Genomic DNA, 17,256 nt, shown 5'->3' on the forward strand with positions numbered 1-17,256 from the left:
AAGTACACAGGGTCGGGATAATGTAACAATTCTATTGCAATTATTTTTCTTATTGCTTTTTGTCAATGGTCCGAGCAGCGCCCTGATGCCTACACTATCACCAGCATTGGCGAGTTCTTTGATGAATGATGAGAAATAAATACAATCAAGTGAATGGAATATCTACATTATGCCAATCCAGGACTTGTGTGCCTCTTTATCTGTGTTTCACTGTCTGCTTTGCACTGTTGTCAGAATAAACAAATAGCACCTACAGTTATACAGTTTCTTCTTCAAAGGTTATATGGACAAAAATTATAAGTTTTGACTTTTGTTTAGCACAAATATTTAAGTCCACAAATAGTATGGCTAATCAATGAAGTAATAGATCAAACAGTTTCAGTTAATCAAATTAAAATTTTCAGTTGATGCCTAGCCCGACTGTCAACTTTGATTTGATTTTACCGTAAAGTTCAACTTACGTTTAATTGTACAAAGCCACAAATTGTTTAATTTTTGAAAACTGGTTCTCTAGATTTTAGTTATTATGCATTTGTAGTGAGCCTGAAGGGGAAATTTAACATGATGACTTAGACCAAAAGTATGCTTCAATTTCATAAGGAATTCTGCATGTACTGCTCTTCATACGGCTTTTATGCAAACCATGCACTTCAAAAAAGATGCTGACTGGACATTGCCATTGTTCCTGGATATATAGAACATAAGGCACATTATAATAAATAGCCTCATGCAAAGATGAGCTTGCTATAGAACAGACTGCTCTTTAAAAAAGGAAAAAAGTTATAACTGTGTAGACATCACCTACTGCAAGGAGAAAAAGCCCATTTTCTTGACGGCAGTGCAATGGTGAAAGTGTTTTTTTTTGACAACACAGTATTATATGCGGGCTTCAGATGATTGCTGTTTAATTAAATAAGAGCCCAAGATATTAGCTTATGATTAATTTGCTTTTGGGCACATGTTGCAATTGCAGAATTTGAGCCAGTTAGTGCTAAAGGAATGCCTGCCAAGTAGGCATCCCGAGACTTGCGCAAAATTCAAGCTAGTCATCCTCAAAACCTGCCACAACATACATTATTGTTCTGCTTATATTTTCTGGCAGTGTGCAAAGAAGGCGGTGGGAGAATAATAAATTGAACTGCTTGCTTCCCTGCTACTTTGGAGATGGATATTTCCGAAGTGCTACTAGTCTCATGACTCCTACTAAGTAGAAGTGTCCTGTAAACACTCACTAGCTTCAATTCAACAAGCAAAAGAAGTGTATGTAATCAATTAAAATGTTAATTTGTAAATTTGGATAATTATTAGTTCATTAGTGAGAATCACATTTCCTGATTGTACATTTTATTTGCACTGCACTGTCTTCAAGAGAATTGGCTCTTCCTCCTTCAAACAGGTCATATATGCCTGTAACAGTAGTGTGTACTTGCTCTGTTAAGTCGTTGTTCCAAATCGTGATCATGAAGTTGAGGTAACCCTCTTTTGGGTTAATCATTATTCGTGACGGTAACCCTCTTTGCACCCTGATAGCACAGGTCCTCATTGTATACATGGTGCTATTTAACGCCAGTATTGTGGTGGTACCTTTGAAGAGCACAGCACGTGCTCCCACTAAAATTTTGTTGTTGTAGAGACAGTACCAAATATATGTTTTCATTGAAGTCATATTTTCCTGTTATTGTTAGACACAGCTGGCCAAATCTCCAGAATAGCTTGAAAAAAAAAATTTCCATGGCTGTGCTGCTGCTTAAATTGTGCTTGTCACACCACAATACCTTTGTGGTGTGACAAAATTTTACCCCTATGGTAAATTAAGTAAACCAAACAACTGATTGAGGTTTGGGGTAGTACAGTCATTAATTTTCTCAATGCTAAGTCTCCTGCTGATGCCTGCACCATTTCTGTCACTGCAGGTCCCGGGAGCTAATTAAACAAGCCATTCAAGACAATGACTTCATGAAGAACCTGGAGACTGTGCAGATCAAGGAGATCACTGATTGCATGTACCCAGTCGAGTATGCCCAGGACAGCCTCATCATCAAGGAGGGCGATGTCGGCTCTGTTGTCTACGTCATGGAAGGTATGGCCCTGTAAACCACAGCAGTAGCACTGCGCATTTTTACCATGTGCCCTTGGGACTGTGAAATTAATTTTCAAAGCCTCTTGTACCTTATAAAAGAGAGTCTTATAAAATATCATGTGACAGTGCAATTGATCCTACATGGCCTGTCATGATAGTAGCTAGAAGCAAAACGTAATGATAACATGTTTGATAATCAATTTAAACTATCTGGTGTATGCTCACGAATCGGAATGGAGGGTATGTTATCAGCTTCAATCTTTGTACAAAAGCATTTTTTTCGCCTCTAAAGAATCAATAGTACAGCAGCAAATTCACTAGTTAAGAATTAGTGAATTTCTCACTGTACTATATAAATGTGCTTATTCCTTATATTCGAACGGAAATGAATATTTGACAAGTTGGAATATAAATTCCTGAATCGAATGGAAATCGAGTACCAACAACTATACATTTCATATTCAAAAGGAACTCGTGAACTTGTTGCTGTGCTATTGAGTATTTACATGGGAAAAGATAATCTTGTATTGAAACGAAAAGAGTTATACATCCTGCACTATGTTCTTATGAAGGCATGAATCATGGCATCTATATTGCTGAGTTTCTGTGCAGAGGGCAAAGTGGAGGTCACAAAGGAGAGCAAATTTCTCTGCACTCTGGGGCCTGGCAAAGTGTTTGGTGAGCTGGCCATCCTCTACAATTGCACGAGGACAGCTACAGTCAAAGGTATGAACAGCTTCATATTTTTGTGTTGTGGCTTGTGCCAACAAGCCTCTACATTGGCTACAAAAACAATGCAAGAGGAAAAGAGGCAGTTAGCTGGAAGGTAGACAGAATGAATGCTGATGTCAGGGTGAACTAACACTTTTGCAGTGTGCATTTGAAAATTATTAAAGTGCATGTCTTGGCATGCATCTATACACAAAAGCATTAAAAAGTGACAAAATAAATCTGCTGCAATAGGATATTCAGCATTCTTATGAAGGCTGTCATTGACTACAAGAAGCATATGAACATGTTCTTACAATTTTTTACAATTGGAAAACAAAAAGAAAGAAAATATTTGACCTTGACTTAAAGTTTCATATTGGTGGTCTTGCTTATATATTTGTTTGACCGCTAGATTATTTTTGATAGCTGGCAATCTTATGCACAATTATTTGTAAGATTACAAAGAAATTAACTTTTGTGTTGAGCATGTGACTTATTACCATTGCACGGGACAGGCCCTCCAGCATGTAGAGCTCATTTTTATACTTCATGATTTCAACTCGGGCCATGAGAAAGATATTTTCTTGGAGTAGTGCAATAATAGTTAGGTCACCTCTTGCAGCTATCAGTGATTGCAAGCTTTGGGCCATTGAAAGGCAATGCTTCCAGACCATCATGATGAGGACAGGCCTGGTTAGGCAGTCTGAATATACTGAATTTCTCAAGAGGTGAGTGTTGACTATGCACTTGAAATTCTCTTGCCCACCTTATTAATGACTAGCCATGATGACCAGCTGTCTTCCTGAGTCATTGTGGGTCACCTCTAAAAGTAATTTTTGTTTACTAGGAATCCTTTTACCATTCCAGGGAAGATATAGTATAAAGCTTTCCATGTTATGGTTTCTGAAAACAAGTCTCCTGGTGCTGTTGTCAGCCATAAAGTCTCTATGAGAAGAGCGTTAATTGAAGAACAGCACTGTTTAGTAACATTGGAAGACTTGTTCATGTCTCTTTGCAAAGAAGCATTTTAGCTCACTAAAAGTAGCTTTTCTTTTACATGAAAATTTATAGCTGCTACCTTTTGATAGTCAGCAGCATGTTATGTTTCAGTAAGGCAGCACCGGTAAACCTGACATATGAATGCTCTATGTTGGAATTGGCATCTGAGCCAATATAATTCCAGCATTTGTGCTACATTATTTTAAAAATGGCCAGTACTATGCACTTGGCAGACATCTGCTGAAGAAACAGTATGTTGCAAAGCTTCCAAACTGAGTTGTAATGGGTGCTAGGACAGTACTGAGATGTTGCCTCTGTGTAGCACAGTATACATGACAGCTTATGAATATTTTCTTACCACCACTCATATCATTGCACTTTGATAACACCATTCCTTGTCACTTTCTTCCAGTGTGCCTACATTCAGGAAACTTCCGGAGGAAACCCTTGTCAAAATATCTGATGTTCTTGAAGAGGTATGTAGCCCTCCAATTTTACAGCATGCAAAGCTGTGCCATTTGTTTACAGGATGTTTTGGGCTAATAAAGAAAATGAGAATTTCAACAATTGCATAGACTTCCCAGTCCCAATAGGTCCAGGTAACTAGTTAAATAAACAGCTATGTGGTAGCATGGGTGAACGCTGATTTCCAAGCTAATTTGTTTACTTTGTGTTTTTGTTAGAATATGTTCCTGTACATGAGACATGCAAAGGGGCGTTGGAAGTGCTTAGTATAAATGAGGTGAATATAGGTGATGGTAAGTAGGCTATTCAGTTTGTCCTCCATAACACTCCATATCTGCTTAAAGGACCCCTTGCAAGGGTTAAGCATTGCAAACAAGTGAACCTAAGGCATAGATCATGTGATGATAATCGTGTCTGCAAAATATTATACCTAGGTGTGCCACAAAAAACAGCAGAAAGTTCTACTTAAAGCCTGTGCCTCCTTCTCAGAACAGCCCCCAAGGACGTCATTGCAGATCCCTATCTACTATGCCACAAGTCTCCAATGGTCTATCAGAGATTATGGCACATTAAAAGCAAAGTGCCTGAAACTGCTACCAGTAGGGCACAGCAAAGAAAAAAAATGGAAGGAAGGAAAAAAAGGAGGAGGCAGTGCTTGTTATGCAGCATGACGTGGGCTCTGCTCCAGCATAAGAGAAGCCAGGGGTGAAATGTATACTGCATGCTATACCTTAGGAACCGCAGAAGCCACTGGAACACATGCTATATGTTTATTAAATGTAGAGTATCAATTAATGTAGTAGAATCCCCTTTTAAGTCTTCTTACTGCTCAAGGTAAAGAAAATAATTTATCTTGGCTTGGCACAAACTGTAGGCAGGCTAAGGAATGGGTACCTTTTTCAATCTGCGGAAGTATACAATGGATTACGTCTATGTCGAGAAATAATGATAAAGGGTTTCTGGATTTTTTTTCTTGGTTTCTCTGTGTTTTACATGTCATTAATCTCAATATCTTTTTCTTGGTTTCTCTTTGCTGCACAGGCCACTAACGGCTCTCTCTCATTTACTATCTTCTTGCAGACTACTTATGCACAAGGTGACTATATCATCAGGCAAGGGGCTAGAGGTGACACTTTCTTCATCATCAGCAAAGGAACTGTACGTGTACTTCTTTTACATATTTCTGCTTACATTGTGTTGACAACCGCTTCAAAACATGCTGCTATAGCAAAATGTAAAGACTTTAAAACAGTTGCATCTCCAGCTAAAAAATAAAACAGAAATGAATAGCACTGTTACTACAATTTTTGTTTTATTGGAGTTCCCATATGGAATGAATTTGTCTCGTGAAATATATATTGCAAGCATTCGTTTATTAGATAAATTTCAGAGTATTTCAAATCTGAATAATACAAGCTCGTAACATTTGTTCAAACCTTACTTTTTTATTCAGCTCAAATCATAGTGCATCACTAGTGAAAGAAAATTTGCATCTTGTGATTTCATATTGTGCTTTGATGTAGGTAGGTTCAATCACTTATTTTATAATCAATGTTATTTTAGCTTTTCTTGTACAGTATCTTGAACTAGGCAGGAGCCCTTTGTTTACTTGATAATTCAAGGCAGAACTGAAAACTGGTCAAGATCAACAGCAACTAGCGCATGAATAATTGCATTCTGCTGATTTTGACATGCAGGTATCCTTGCACAATGACTGCAGTGCCGCTAGCTGCTGTCACTCTTGTTGCAGCGGAGCTGCTCTGTTGAAGCACAGTGTTAGAAGGGTTCTGGCCATAGAGCTTTTGTAGACTCGCTGCCCGTGTTGTTATCAATAAGCCAGCACATTAATTACGTTGTAGTGTTCAGTCACAGCAGCTGCATTTATATCCTGCTCATTTGTGATCATTGGCAAAGAGAAAGGATAGCCAATTGCAAAAAAAAAAGAAGGGAAAGAAAAAGAAATTATTCCCCCTCACACATTCTCTCGGATATCCTCTCTTCTGGCCACTCACTACAGTTGAGAATTCTGAGATAAATTTCTGTGTTTGGGTAATGAGAGAGTTTTTACCTCTTGGCTATGCCAGGTCAAGGTAACCAGGAAAGCACCAGAGGAGGCAGGTAGCACAGGAGAGGAGATCTTCATCAGGACATTACACAGGGGAGACTTCTTTGGAGAAAAAGCACTGCAAGGGTGAGTGTACTCTTGTGTTCACCCCATACCTCTCACTCTTTCTTCAAGGTGCCAACATCTGCTCTTGCTTTCTTTCTCTTTTACACATGCATGCTGACATGTTTTCTAGTTGCTGTGTGATCCAGGTGAGTGTAGTCCTTACTGCTTGCAATTGTGCCATTCCACATCTATAGTGTCTGCTGATATAGCATAATTATTTTTACTTTGTTCTGTTAAGTTAAGGGCGCTATGTTTTTCTGCTGTTGAGTCGAGCAGCCACACCACATAGTCTGTGAACTCCACTTTCATTTGTCCCGTGGTGGGAATGGGCGATGTGTTTTAATACTCAATCTGGTAAGCATATAGTCAGTGTTTTTTCTCTTCTGTTTTCTGGAAGAAGGCCACAGCATAGATATTCACATGCATACTGTTTTACATGATAGCTTAACTGTTGAAGGAAATTTCTACTGCTATGTTTCTTGCCATTATGTTAGTTTGAATTTGTTGTGGCTTCTGTCAAGATCATGAGTGCTTTCAATAAATCCCAGATTTTTTTTATGTTTTCCTGTCATTTCTTTTTTGTTAGAAAACTCTAAGGTATAACTATGAATAACATGAGTATGTTCCCTACTGTGATCAATTCTTTCACTTGTGGGATTAATGGCATAGATGTACAAATGTAAAGCATAATCCTGACTGTGGCATTTACAGTGCTTGATGAAGTTGTAATGCAAGACTCTTGTTCTAGAATTTTGGCTAAAGCATCCTTGCTTCGTCAATGTATACCACAACATTATTCTGAAGCTCCCCACTATAGCATTCTGCACAGAATATAATAAATAGATGTGTGGCTGCTTCATAACTTTAAGGCCTGAGTTTATCAGCAATTATTACTGTTAGTAATGGAAACTCTTCCAAAAGTGTTCACAGTGCTAAGTGATGTATTTAGAGTATCCCCTGTGGGGTTTATGAGCTTTGTGTTTGGAAAGTGTGGCCTTGTACAGTTGATATGTAAGAAATATTAGCATTGAAACTGAACTATCTTGGTTAGAGGGTTTTATGACATCTTAAGAAAATGCATACAGCTGTCATCCCAGCATTTGATAGTGGCCCCTCAGTGCTTATGTGCACCTTGTTTTCTTCATTTTTGCTTTCGCTTTCCTGTCATGATGTGTCATTTCCATAATGTAGTTGCACTTTTCTCCTATGTCATTTCACTGTATTCTTTTCTGCAGTGAAGAATGTCGTACAGCCAACATAATAGCAGACGATCCCGAGGGTGTGACATGTCTAGTCATCGACAGAGAGTAAGCATGCATGTTTATTTTCTTGCTTACCCCTAAGCACTTCCTATTTTTATATTTCTTTAGTGACAAATTTTATACCAATTGCTTGGACTGAACCTACAGTTATTTAGCCGGTCGCTGTATGCCCGTGCATGTTTGCCAGTAACCATAGAGACATTTATAAACAATACAGGTATTTGGTAATGAAGGTTTAGAGCACATACGGAAGCATATGGGCATGTAGATGCAGGGCACTGTGAAGGTCAAATGCAGGTAAGTTCAAGTATAACAGTTTAAGATATCACTGAATTCAAAGGCAAATTGTCATTGGGCAGAATGTTCACAAATACTTTATTGCTCACACATAGTGTCATGAGCCAGTTTTGTTTTCCTTTGCATGGGGGATGTGTTTTCATACTCAATATGGTGAGCATATTGTCACAGTGTTTTTCCTCCTCCCATTTCTGGGAGAAGGCTGCAGCATAGATATTCACATGCATATTCAGTTGTTTCGCATGGTAGATTAACTATTGAAGGGAATTTCTACTGCTATGTTGCTTGCCATTATGTTTGTTTGAATGTGTACTGGTTTCTGTCTAGATTATGTCACCCCAACTTAAATGGGCCCTTTATGATGCAAAAGACTTATAGGGTTGCTAAAGCAAAACACTAAAAATTATAGAATATTCTTTCATAATTCCTATTTTGTTAACTTCGCAGTAAGAAGTTCATTACTAGAAGAGAAAGTGAAGACCAAAATTTTCTGCCGAAATCCCAGAGTCACTATGTCAGTGCAACATCAGGAATTTCAAACTTATTTTCTCGTATTTGGACCATTGTGGTACAGTAAACGTTTTCTAAACTTGCTAAGTGCAGTCTTTTGATCCTTAAGAATACAGTGTAGTCCATCTTTAAAGGTAAAAAATTAACTACGCTTGAGAAGACACCATCAAAATCCACATCACTACCACCTGGTACGGGAACTACAGAGTGGCATCGCCACGTCTTCCTTTCTAGCATCTTTTCTGGCTTATTAAGCTTCCTTTTGCAGTAATAGTGGGTCTTTTGACATAGTTACAGCTATACTTAATTTCTCTTTAGTGTCCCTTTAATTATGGTCATTGCATTATGTCACCCATTAAAGTGTGAGTCGAATGAACTGTAATAAACTTTAATGAGACTGCTTCATGCATTGGTAAATTTTACCACTCCATCGAATACACTAGTGTGCATAAATGGGGCCTAAACCCTGTGAGTCTCTGTACGTGTACCCTTGTCAATTCAGTCAGAGATGTTTTGCGAGACTGACTGCTATGAGTTTGCTGGATTGCATCTTCTACAACTGTTTACTGTGCATATCAAAAGCAGCTTTTTGATACACTTTCACTCATGCAGGAGGCAAGTATGCTTGGGTTGACACAGGCATGCGAGTCAATTTAGCTGTGCCCGCTTGCTAAATGGCAAACCTGTGTGCCCATTCGGGAAATCTTTAAACACGCTTAGCATAGGAAGCCTGACATGAATACACTGCAGGGTCATTATATTTGCTGTTGCAGCAGAAACATTCCAGTGTGTTTGGGAGTCGGGGGGGGGGGGGGGGGGGGGGGGCTGTTTTGTCATGTATTTCCTATTGTACTGTCATATCATGGGATTAAAATTGACTTGTTTTAATATCTTTGGAACACCATTTTCTTACTTTCCCTGCAGCTCCTTCAACCAGCTGATGAGCAACATTGACGAGATCAGAGGCAAGCAGTATGACGAGGATGTTGGTGCAAGGCAGAGGTGGGCTATTTTTCTGCTAGCTGCTCTTCTTTTGTATCATTGAAGCATGCTGTTGCTTTTAAAAGTTACTCATAGATCACTTATCAACCCAGAAGTGCAGCGTGTTCTCAAAATATTCTGCTATTCTATTGCATGCCACACACTATATGAGGCTGCCGTTGTTTGATAGCTTCTAATGGCCTTCAGGCATTTAAACCTGTTACTTCTAAAAACATTTAATGCACCTTAGGATATCTACAGGGTGTCTCAGCTAGCTTTACCCAGAGTTTAAAAATATGTGAATGCCACGTAGCTGGACAGAACCAAGGTAATGTTGTTTGCCGTTGCTTGGAGATACTCAAATTAGTTTTTCATTCCACCTAATTAGATAATTAGTATTAATTAATTAATTAACTTCTCAAATATTATAATTAGAGGAAAAGTGTCAGTGAGAAAATTGTAGAGCAACATGAAAAACTCCAGATACACCTTTCTGTTGCTCAATACGTTGCTACATAAAAGTGTTTTTCCCAGCGTGAAAGAAGCCTGCAAATTCACGCAAAATTGCTGTGCAACTGGCCGCTCGAAAGCACTTTGCGTATATTTGCGGGCTTCTTTCAAGCTTAGGAAAAACATTTTTATGCAGCAACGTATTCAGCAAAAGAAAGCTGTATCAGTAGTTTTTCATGTTGCTCTACAATTTTCTTATTGACACTTTTAATCTAATTACAATATTTGAGAAGTTGATTAATTAAGTAAGGTTAATTATCTAATTAGGCAGAATGAAAAAAAACAATTTGTTTATCTCCAAGCGACAGCAAGCAACATTACCTTGGTTCTGTCCAGCAATGTGGCATTCACATATTTTTAAACTCTGGCTAAGTTAGCGGGATATCCTGTATAAAATGCCAAGTGGTGTACCTTCTGCTGATGATGTTGCTTCACAAATTCAGCTCACACCAGTCTTTTGTTTATTGCACACAGCTAATCTGCTGATTGTTAACAAATGTATTGGTTGGCCACCTATCTAATCTATTAACAAGGCCCACGACATAGAAACGAAAAGGGCTTCACAATAAAAGTAAATAATACATTTGAATTCTACTTTTGTGCTAGCTTACTGCTTGTGTCATGCATAGTTTCCATCTTTGGAACTAAATAACTGACAGACTTTTTGACCAAGACTGCATTGTGTAGCTGGTTGCTGCTTTGTGGCCCACATGCAAACTTCACTCATTCAATGCAAACTTTAGAATGTACAATGCAGGCATGCATGTGCAGAGTTATGCAGTTCGTCTGTTGTAGTTCTTTTGAAAAATAGTTGCCAGGTGGTAACTTCAAGCGACCAACTACAGTTGGCTTTTTTCGTACATTCTTCTACAACAATCCAAATAACAGAAGAGCCCCTTAAATGAATATTTGCATAAATTTTGATAATTTAATTAATTAGCCAACTGAAGGTCCATTACGAAAGCTACTCTGATGTGCTCAAGATGACTGATAATCATGCATTGTTGGTTTCCCCTGTAACATATCATTTTGTTAAGAGTTTCGTTCAAACCACACGCAACACCTTCTGTGCAACCATGCAGCGGACCCCTGCCATGGTTTCATTTCATTGTTTACGTGTAAGCATTTCAGTGATCAAAAGGTAGGAGCAGTTATTATATAGATTTGTATATTGCTATGTGTGTCACGAAGCTTAATTGTTCTAATTTACTGCCCTACTTGCTTTGATGCTTTCTCTGGAAACCTGTCATAAGGGTAAGCATGTCACATTATGTGAAAACTATTGATTTTTTTTAACGGTTTTATAGTATTTTCTGTTGGTATGGTGTATGTCACTATACTGAGTTTCTTTCTTTTTCTTTTTTTGTTATTTCTTTTATGAACAGGATCAATGAAGAGTTTGCAAACTTGAAGCTGAGTGATCTCCGTGTGATAGCCACACTGGGAGTTGGTGGCTTTGGCCGGGTTGAACTGGTAAGAAGAAATTACCAAGCTAAGCATCTTTATTTAAATATTGATGTCAAGTTAGGCATCTGTTTATAGAAAAACTTGTTTAACTTTTGCACCCTGAGAAATATCCTACATCAAAAAATGACATCACATATATTGGATGTGCAACAAATGCAGTCATTTGGTTTCATGCCATGAATAGACTGAGCCAACTGCTAGCCTTGCTTACGATAACCGAAACGTGGCTGCGGCCCGAAATACAAGACCAAGAGCTCGTACCACCTATGCAGTCATTTGGTTTCAGCCTTGCTTGACAATGCTCTCCGCAAAGTGTGCTACCACTTCTGCGAGTCTCTCTTCCATGCACAGTTTGCATAGTGTGCCTGTTACAGTGCGCTAGTAAAGAAAAAATGCTGCAATTATTTCTCTATGAGAGTACAAAACTACCATGATTGAACCTTCGAAAAAAATTGTTATGACATAATGCTGGTTCACAGGCAGAAACAATAGCCAAAAGTATGATTAAGAATAAAATATTATTAGGCAAACTTGTGCCTCAGAAGCAGGGCAACTCTTGGGTGACAACTAAAGTGGCAAGCATAGTTGGCAGTTATCAAATCAAATCACTTTGCTCAAGTTTATCAGCTATTTGTACATTCATTTATGCACACTCCACAGCAGTCAGTGGCACTCGTTCCGGCTCAAAATTTTACTATTATGTTCGAACCATGTACAATCTGATGATGATGGTCCATCGTATGATCAAAGTTTCTGATAATGCAAACATGTCTTTCACAAAAGAAATAATGATGATAGTTGGGTAAAAGTAGGCACAAGCAGGGGAAAGTGAAGCAATGAATGTATAACAGTATGGTAGCATTTAGAGATTGTCAGGTTAAGTCTGTGAGAACAAGTCTGCAAAAAGCGTTTTCTAGAAACAGTCATGAGCCTATATGTGCTTTGTGGTCAACTCAGTTTGACATCGCCATATTTGTTTTTTACGTTTTTAGGTGCAAAGCATGCAAGACCCGATGCGTTCATTTGCACTTAAAGTCATGAAAAAGGCACAGATTGTGGAGACAAGACAACAGCAGCATATCATGTCCGAGAAGATGATTCTCGAGGAAGCCAATTGTGACTTCATCATAAAGTAAGCTACAGCTTCACTCAGTACTGTTTATTGCGAGCAAACAAATGCTTCTTCACTATGTATATACATTACTCATGAACACCATTTATTAGTATTCAAGATTTGTATGCAACAACACGAAAGGATCGTTTTTAGAGTTTGTTAATCTGAAATTCTCAGTAGAGCAGAGCTACCAAATTTTCAGGCAGTATATGTCACATCTTTTCCTGTGCTGTCAGTTCAACTACCATTTGTCAGTACAGTTTTTTACAGGAATTCTTAAATGTGGGCCCACAACTTTACCTTTTGGTCTTTCTAGAACAGATATCAGCCACTGACTGTCAGACTTGGAGCTAAACAAAAATGATTTACAGTCGAACCCACTTATAACGATGTCGGTTTTAACAATATATCGGTTGTAACAATGAGAAGCTGCTGCACCGTCAACTTTTGTATGTTTTCTATGGTGAAATAATCCACTTACTACAATGCTCTCCCATGCATCATTATCATTTATAACGATGAAGTCTGGCTACTGGGTGTCCGTGCCGAAAGGTAATAAAATGTGAAATACTTGAAAATAAAAAATAAAAAGAGAAATTCAAGCCACTGTACGATGGCCCACTGCCCCAACAGCCGCCGCACGCTCATTTTCCAGCCTTCTCCACATCGCCAGCCTTGTGCACCTCTCTCCCATTGCCCTTCCACCTCTCTGAATGCAAATTGGCTGCGCCCATAGCTCTACACCGCACCACCATCAATCAAAGCGCACCCGTGTGAAGGTTCCGTATCTTAACAGACACCCTACTGCTGGTACGGGTGACTGACGGAACAAAAAATGTGATTCGAATGCCTTCCACTTGATCAATTTGAACACTAGAAGTTTAGTAAACAAAATTGGAGACTTAGAATATATCCTGGCTAATTACAATCCCCATGTGCTTACGATAACCGAAACGTGGCTGCGGCCCGAAATACAAGACCAAGAGCTCGTACCACCTAATTACAAAATCATCCGAAGAGACAGCGATGCTCGTGGGGGCGGAGTTGCTATTGTATTCAAGGCCGATATTGACTATCTGCAAATTACTGGCATTCCAACACATGAAGACATCTGGTGTGAAATTAAGCTAGATAAAACAAGGATAATTCTTGGAACTGTTTATAGACCGCCTAAGTCACCCATTTCCTATCTTGAAGATATGCAGCTTTACTTAGAAAGCTTTAAAAAGCGCAGCTGTCGCATAATCATTGCTGGGGATTTCAACTTGCCAGGGATTGATTGGTCCACGCTTAGCGTTCAGCCTCGCGAAGATGCCCATTGTGAACTACTTCTAGAAATAGCGTTCAGTAAGGATTTACAACAGGTAGTCCATGAGTGCACACGCGTAGTTGGGAAATCAAGATCTGTATTAGACTTGGTGTTCCTAGACGGGCGATTTGAAGACTACGACGTATCGGTTGAAACCGGCCTCTCGGATCATAAGCTAGTTTATGTGGAGATAAAGTCTACCACTGTATACCCGAAGGCTCGTAGTACTACGCATGTTCTGTGCTTCGATAGAGCCGACGACACAAGCATTATTGATCATCTTTCGCTGTGTTTTGATGAATTCACTTCGACGGATGACGTCAATGCAATGTGGATTGCGTTTAAAGATATTGTTTTTTACTGCGTAAACAGATTTTTGCCAACTTGGAAGAAGAAAATAAACGAACGGAACCCGTGGATAACCCGCGAAATTATACATGTAAAGTGGAAAATTAACCGTGAGAGACAGAAGTCAAACAAAGATCATGATAAAATTTCGGCGCTAAGCTCTGTATTGCACACAAATATGGCTGCTGCTAAAACAAATGACTATGACGTGACATTAACTAATTTTATCAAGCACGATCTGCACCGTTTTTGGCGCCATTTGTCGCATAATAACGAAGGTCCAAGTGTCATTGTCGCTAATGGCGAACTTGTGTCGGACAACTCGCGTATGGCTGTATGTTTTAATGATTTTTTTCAATCTGTCTTTACTGACACTTCTGCAGATGGTCTTTCTCCCCTCTCTCTAGAATCCCCGTACACATCACCAATGCCTAATATTCAGGTTTTGCATGAAGGCATTGTAGCTCTTTTGCCTAAAATTAACGATAAGAAATCTGTAGGTCCAGACGGCATACCAAATGCCTTTCTGCGCAGATATGCGGAATGGGTAGCTCACTATCTAGAAATCATTTTTAATTCTTCGCTGAAACAAAAACGGGCCCCAGATGACTGGCTGGTCGCAAAAGTGGTTCGGGTTCACAAGTCTGGTGAAAGGCAACATATTGGAAACTATCGGCCAATTTCACTCACGTGTGTTTGCTGCAAGCTACTTGAACACATAGTTTCAAAGTCAATCTACACCTACCTTGAAGACAAGAAAGCTTTTTTGCCCAACCAGCACGAGTTTCGACAGCACCTTTCAACTGTCACACAGTTGATAGAAACGATCAACGATTTTTCAGCTTCCTTGAACAATAGAAAGCAGGTCGACGCTGTATTTTTAGATTACTCGAAGGCTTTTGATCTGGTCGTACATAATGAATTAATTAAAAAACTGATGGAAATGAATATAAATTATGATGTTGTTATGTGGATCTGCTCATATCTTACAGATCGGACACAATACGTTGAAATAAATGGTAACAAATCTAACCAATTAAAAATAACCTCAGGCGTTCCACAGGGATCCGTTTTAGGACCACTTCTTTTTCTAGTTTACATAAATGATATTTCTCATAACATGAGTAACGACATAACCATCCGGTTATTTGCAGACGATTGTTTATTATATCGCGAAATCAATGACCAAAACGATCAGGCGTCACTTAGTCAAGCCCTTAAAGCTGTAGAAGTCTGGGCCGCAAAAAGTAAAATGAAAATTAACGAATCTAAATCAGTCATGCTCAGAGTTACAAACAGAACAAAGCATGTTATTGAGTGTAATTATGAGATGAACTCAACAATTCTAACCGAAGCTGAAACGATAAAATACGTAGGTTTAACAATTTCGAAAACTTAAGTTGCAAATCACACATAGACAGAATTTGTGGAACTGCAGAAAAAAAGTTATGGTTCCTTCGCCGAAAATTAAAGCTAGCAATGACACCCGTCAAACTACTTGCATATTTAACTTACATTAGCCCAACGTTAGAGTATGCCAGTGTCATTTGGGATCCGTTTCAATCAGGATTAATAAACCGCATTGAGAAGATACAGAGAAAATCTGCAAGATTCATTCTTTCCCGGTATTATCGTACTGACTCTGTTTCCGAAATGCTTCGGTTGCTTGATTTGCCTCCACTGGCTCAACAGCGGAAGTTGGCTAGACTTAAATTTCTTTTTTTGTTATCAAAAGGCCACTTCAATATTGAAACCACACCCTATCTTGCTCCCAGGCAGGCTAGAAACGTCAGATCAAGCAATCATTGCATGTTCTCAATTCCAAAAGCATATCTGGGCATGTACGCTTATTCATTTTTTCTGCGAACGATTAAGGAATGGAACAGTTTGCCGGCATCTGTTTTGCAGTCGAGTAGCATTAAAATCTTTCAGGAACGCGTTAAAAACCTTTTATGAAATTGAATCTTAGTGGTGCCGTGCAAACATTGTCACACTATTCTAGAAATACATACAATAGTCTTTCTGTTATGCTGCTTCCAATATCACTGTCACAATGTTAGAAACATGTATTTCTTAGCCAAACTATTGTATTTGTATTTCGTTATTTGTTTTGCATTGTATTTCCAACATTCATTGCTTCATGTCCTATTTACGTTTGTAAAGTGTTTACATTTTTTATGCTTTGTCAAACCTGCTGTACCCACCCTGTTACGGCCAAGACGTCCAACAGTATTTGAAATAAAAATACAACATGAATAGACAGCACCATCTGTGCAGCTTCCAGATTGCTCATTGGCTCCTCGTTCTGCGCAGTTCTGCCAATGGATTAGGTCGCTCGTGCTCGTCTTTGTTGGTTGCGTCGAACTCATTCTTGGCCATGTGGTTTATCAGCCTCGTTTGATTCGCTGCCGTAATTTAAGATGGCTGATCTGCCCCCTGATAATCGCCAATGCATGAAGTTTCCAGTGAAAAGAAAGCGCCCTGCTATAGATTTGGAAACTAAGTACTTCTAACCGATGAGGCCATCATCATGAAACGTGCTTGCATCAGATAGCGACGGCGACGATGGCAGTGATGTCGCGGTAAGATAGGCTGCCTCAACGTTGTCCTCTAGGGAGGCCTGGCAGCTGATTTAGTCCTTCCGGGGCTTCATTTTCACGAGGAACCTTCCGCTGCACTGCGTGGAGCACCTGGATGCCTTGGAGAAGGATGTCAGCCTGTTCCGTGTAAAGCAAGCAAGACCGACAGACATGGGGTTTTCTCATGCAAGCCAGTGAAAAGTTATGTGGGTGGTGAGATGCTTGTGGGGATCTCTAGTATTTCTTAAGAATTTCTCAAGCTGAGTGGTTGCTGTGGCAACCTTCTCACATTCTTTAAAAGGCCCTTTTTGGGGCCACGAAAGCGATGCCTCGGCAGAGCTTGCATATTGCTTGCTGCCGGTTACCCCTCTTTGCAGTTGTTATAGCAGTGCCATTCTTGAACGCTTACAGCCGTGGCCTGTTGCAAGCGATCGGAGCATGCTGGAAGCAGAGT

The 17,256-nt window shown here is 39.3% G+C and overlaps 1 protein-coding gene across 5 annotated transcripts in view; it reads left to right on the top strand.

Annotated features, from left to right (window-relative positions):
• The window catches only part of for (cGMP-dependent protein kinase for), a 210,965-nt gene that overhangs the window by 155,222 nt on the left and 38,487 nt on the right, over positions 1-17,256 (top strand). For all 5 annotated transcript variants that reach the window (XM_050195801.3, XM_050195799.3, XM_055063274.1 and 2 more), the window contains exons 2-11: positions 1,914-2,080; positions 2,693-2,806; positions 3,414-3,519; positions 4,203-4,266; positions 5,336-5,413; positions 6,340-6,446; positions 7,661-7,732; positions 9,419-9,496; positions 11,371-11,458; positions 12,445-12,584. In XM_050195801.3, the coding sequence (XP_050051758.1) occupies positions 1,914-2,080; positions 2,693-2,806; positions 3,414-3,519; positions 4,203-4,266; positions 5,336-5,413; positions 6,340-6,446; positions 7,661-7,732; positions 9,419-9,496; positions 11,371-11,458; positions 12,445-12,584 (1,014 nt within the window). The remainder of the gene's footprint in view (positions 1-1,913; positions 2,081-2,692; positions 2,807-3,413; positions 3,520-4,202; positions 4,267-5,335; positions 5,414-6,339; positions 6,447-7,660; positions 7,733-9,418; positions 9,497-11,370; positions 11,459-12,444; positions 12,585-17,256) is intronic.

This window comes from Dermacentor andersoni, chromosome 1, assembly GCF_023375885.2.
Source record: "Dermacentor andersoni chromosome 1, qqDerAnde1_hic_scaffold, whole genome shotgun sequence".
In the NCBI taxonomy this organism is placed as follows: Eukaryota; Metazoa; Arthropoda; class Arachnida; order Ixodida; family Ixodidae; genus Dermacentor; species Dermacentor andersoni.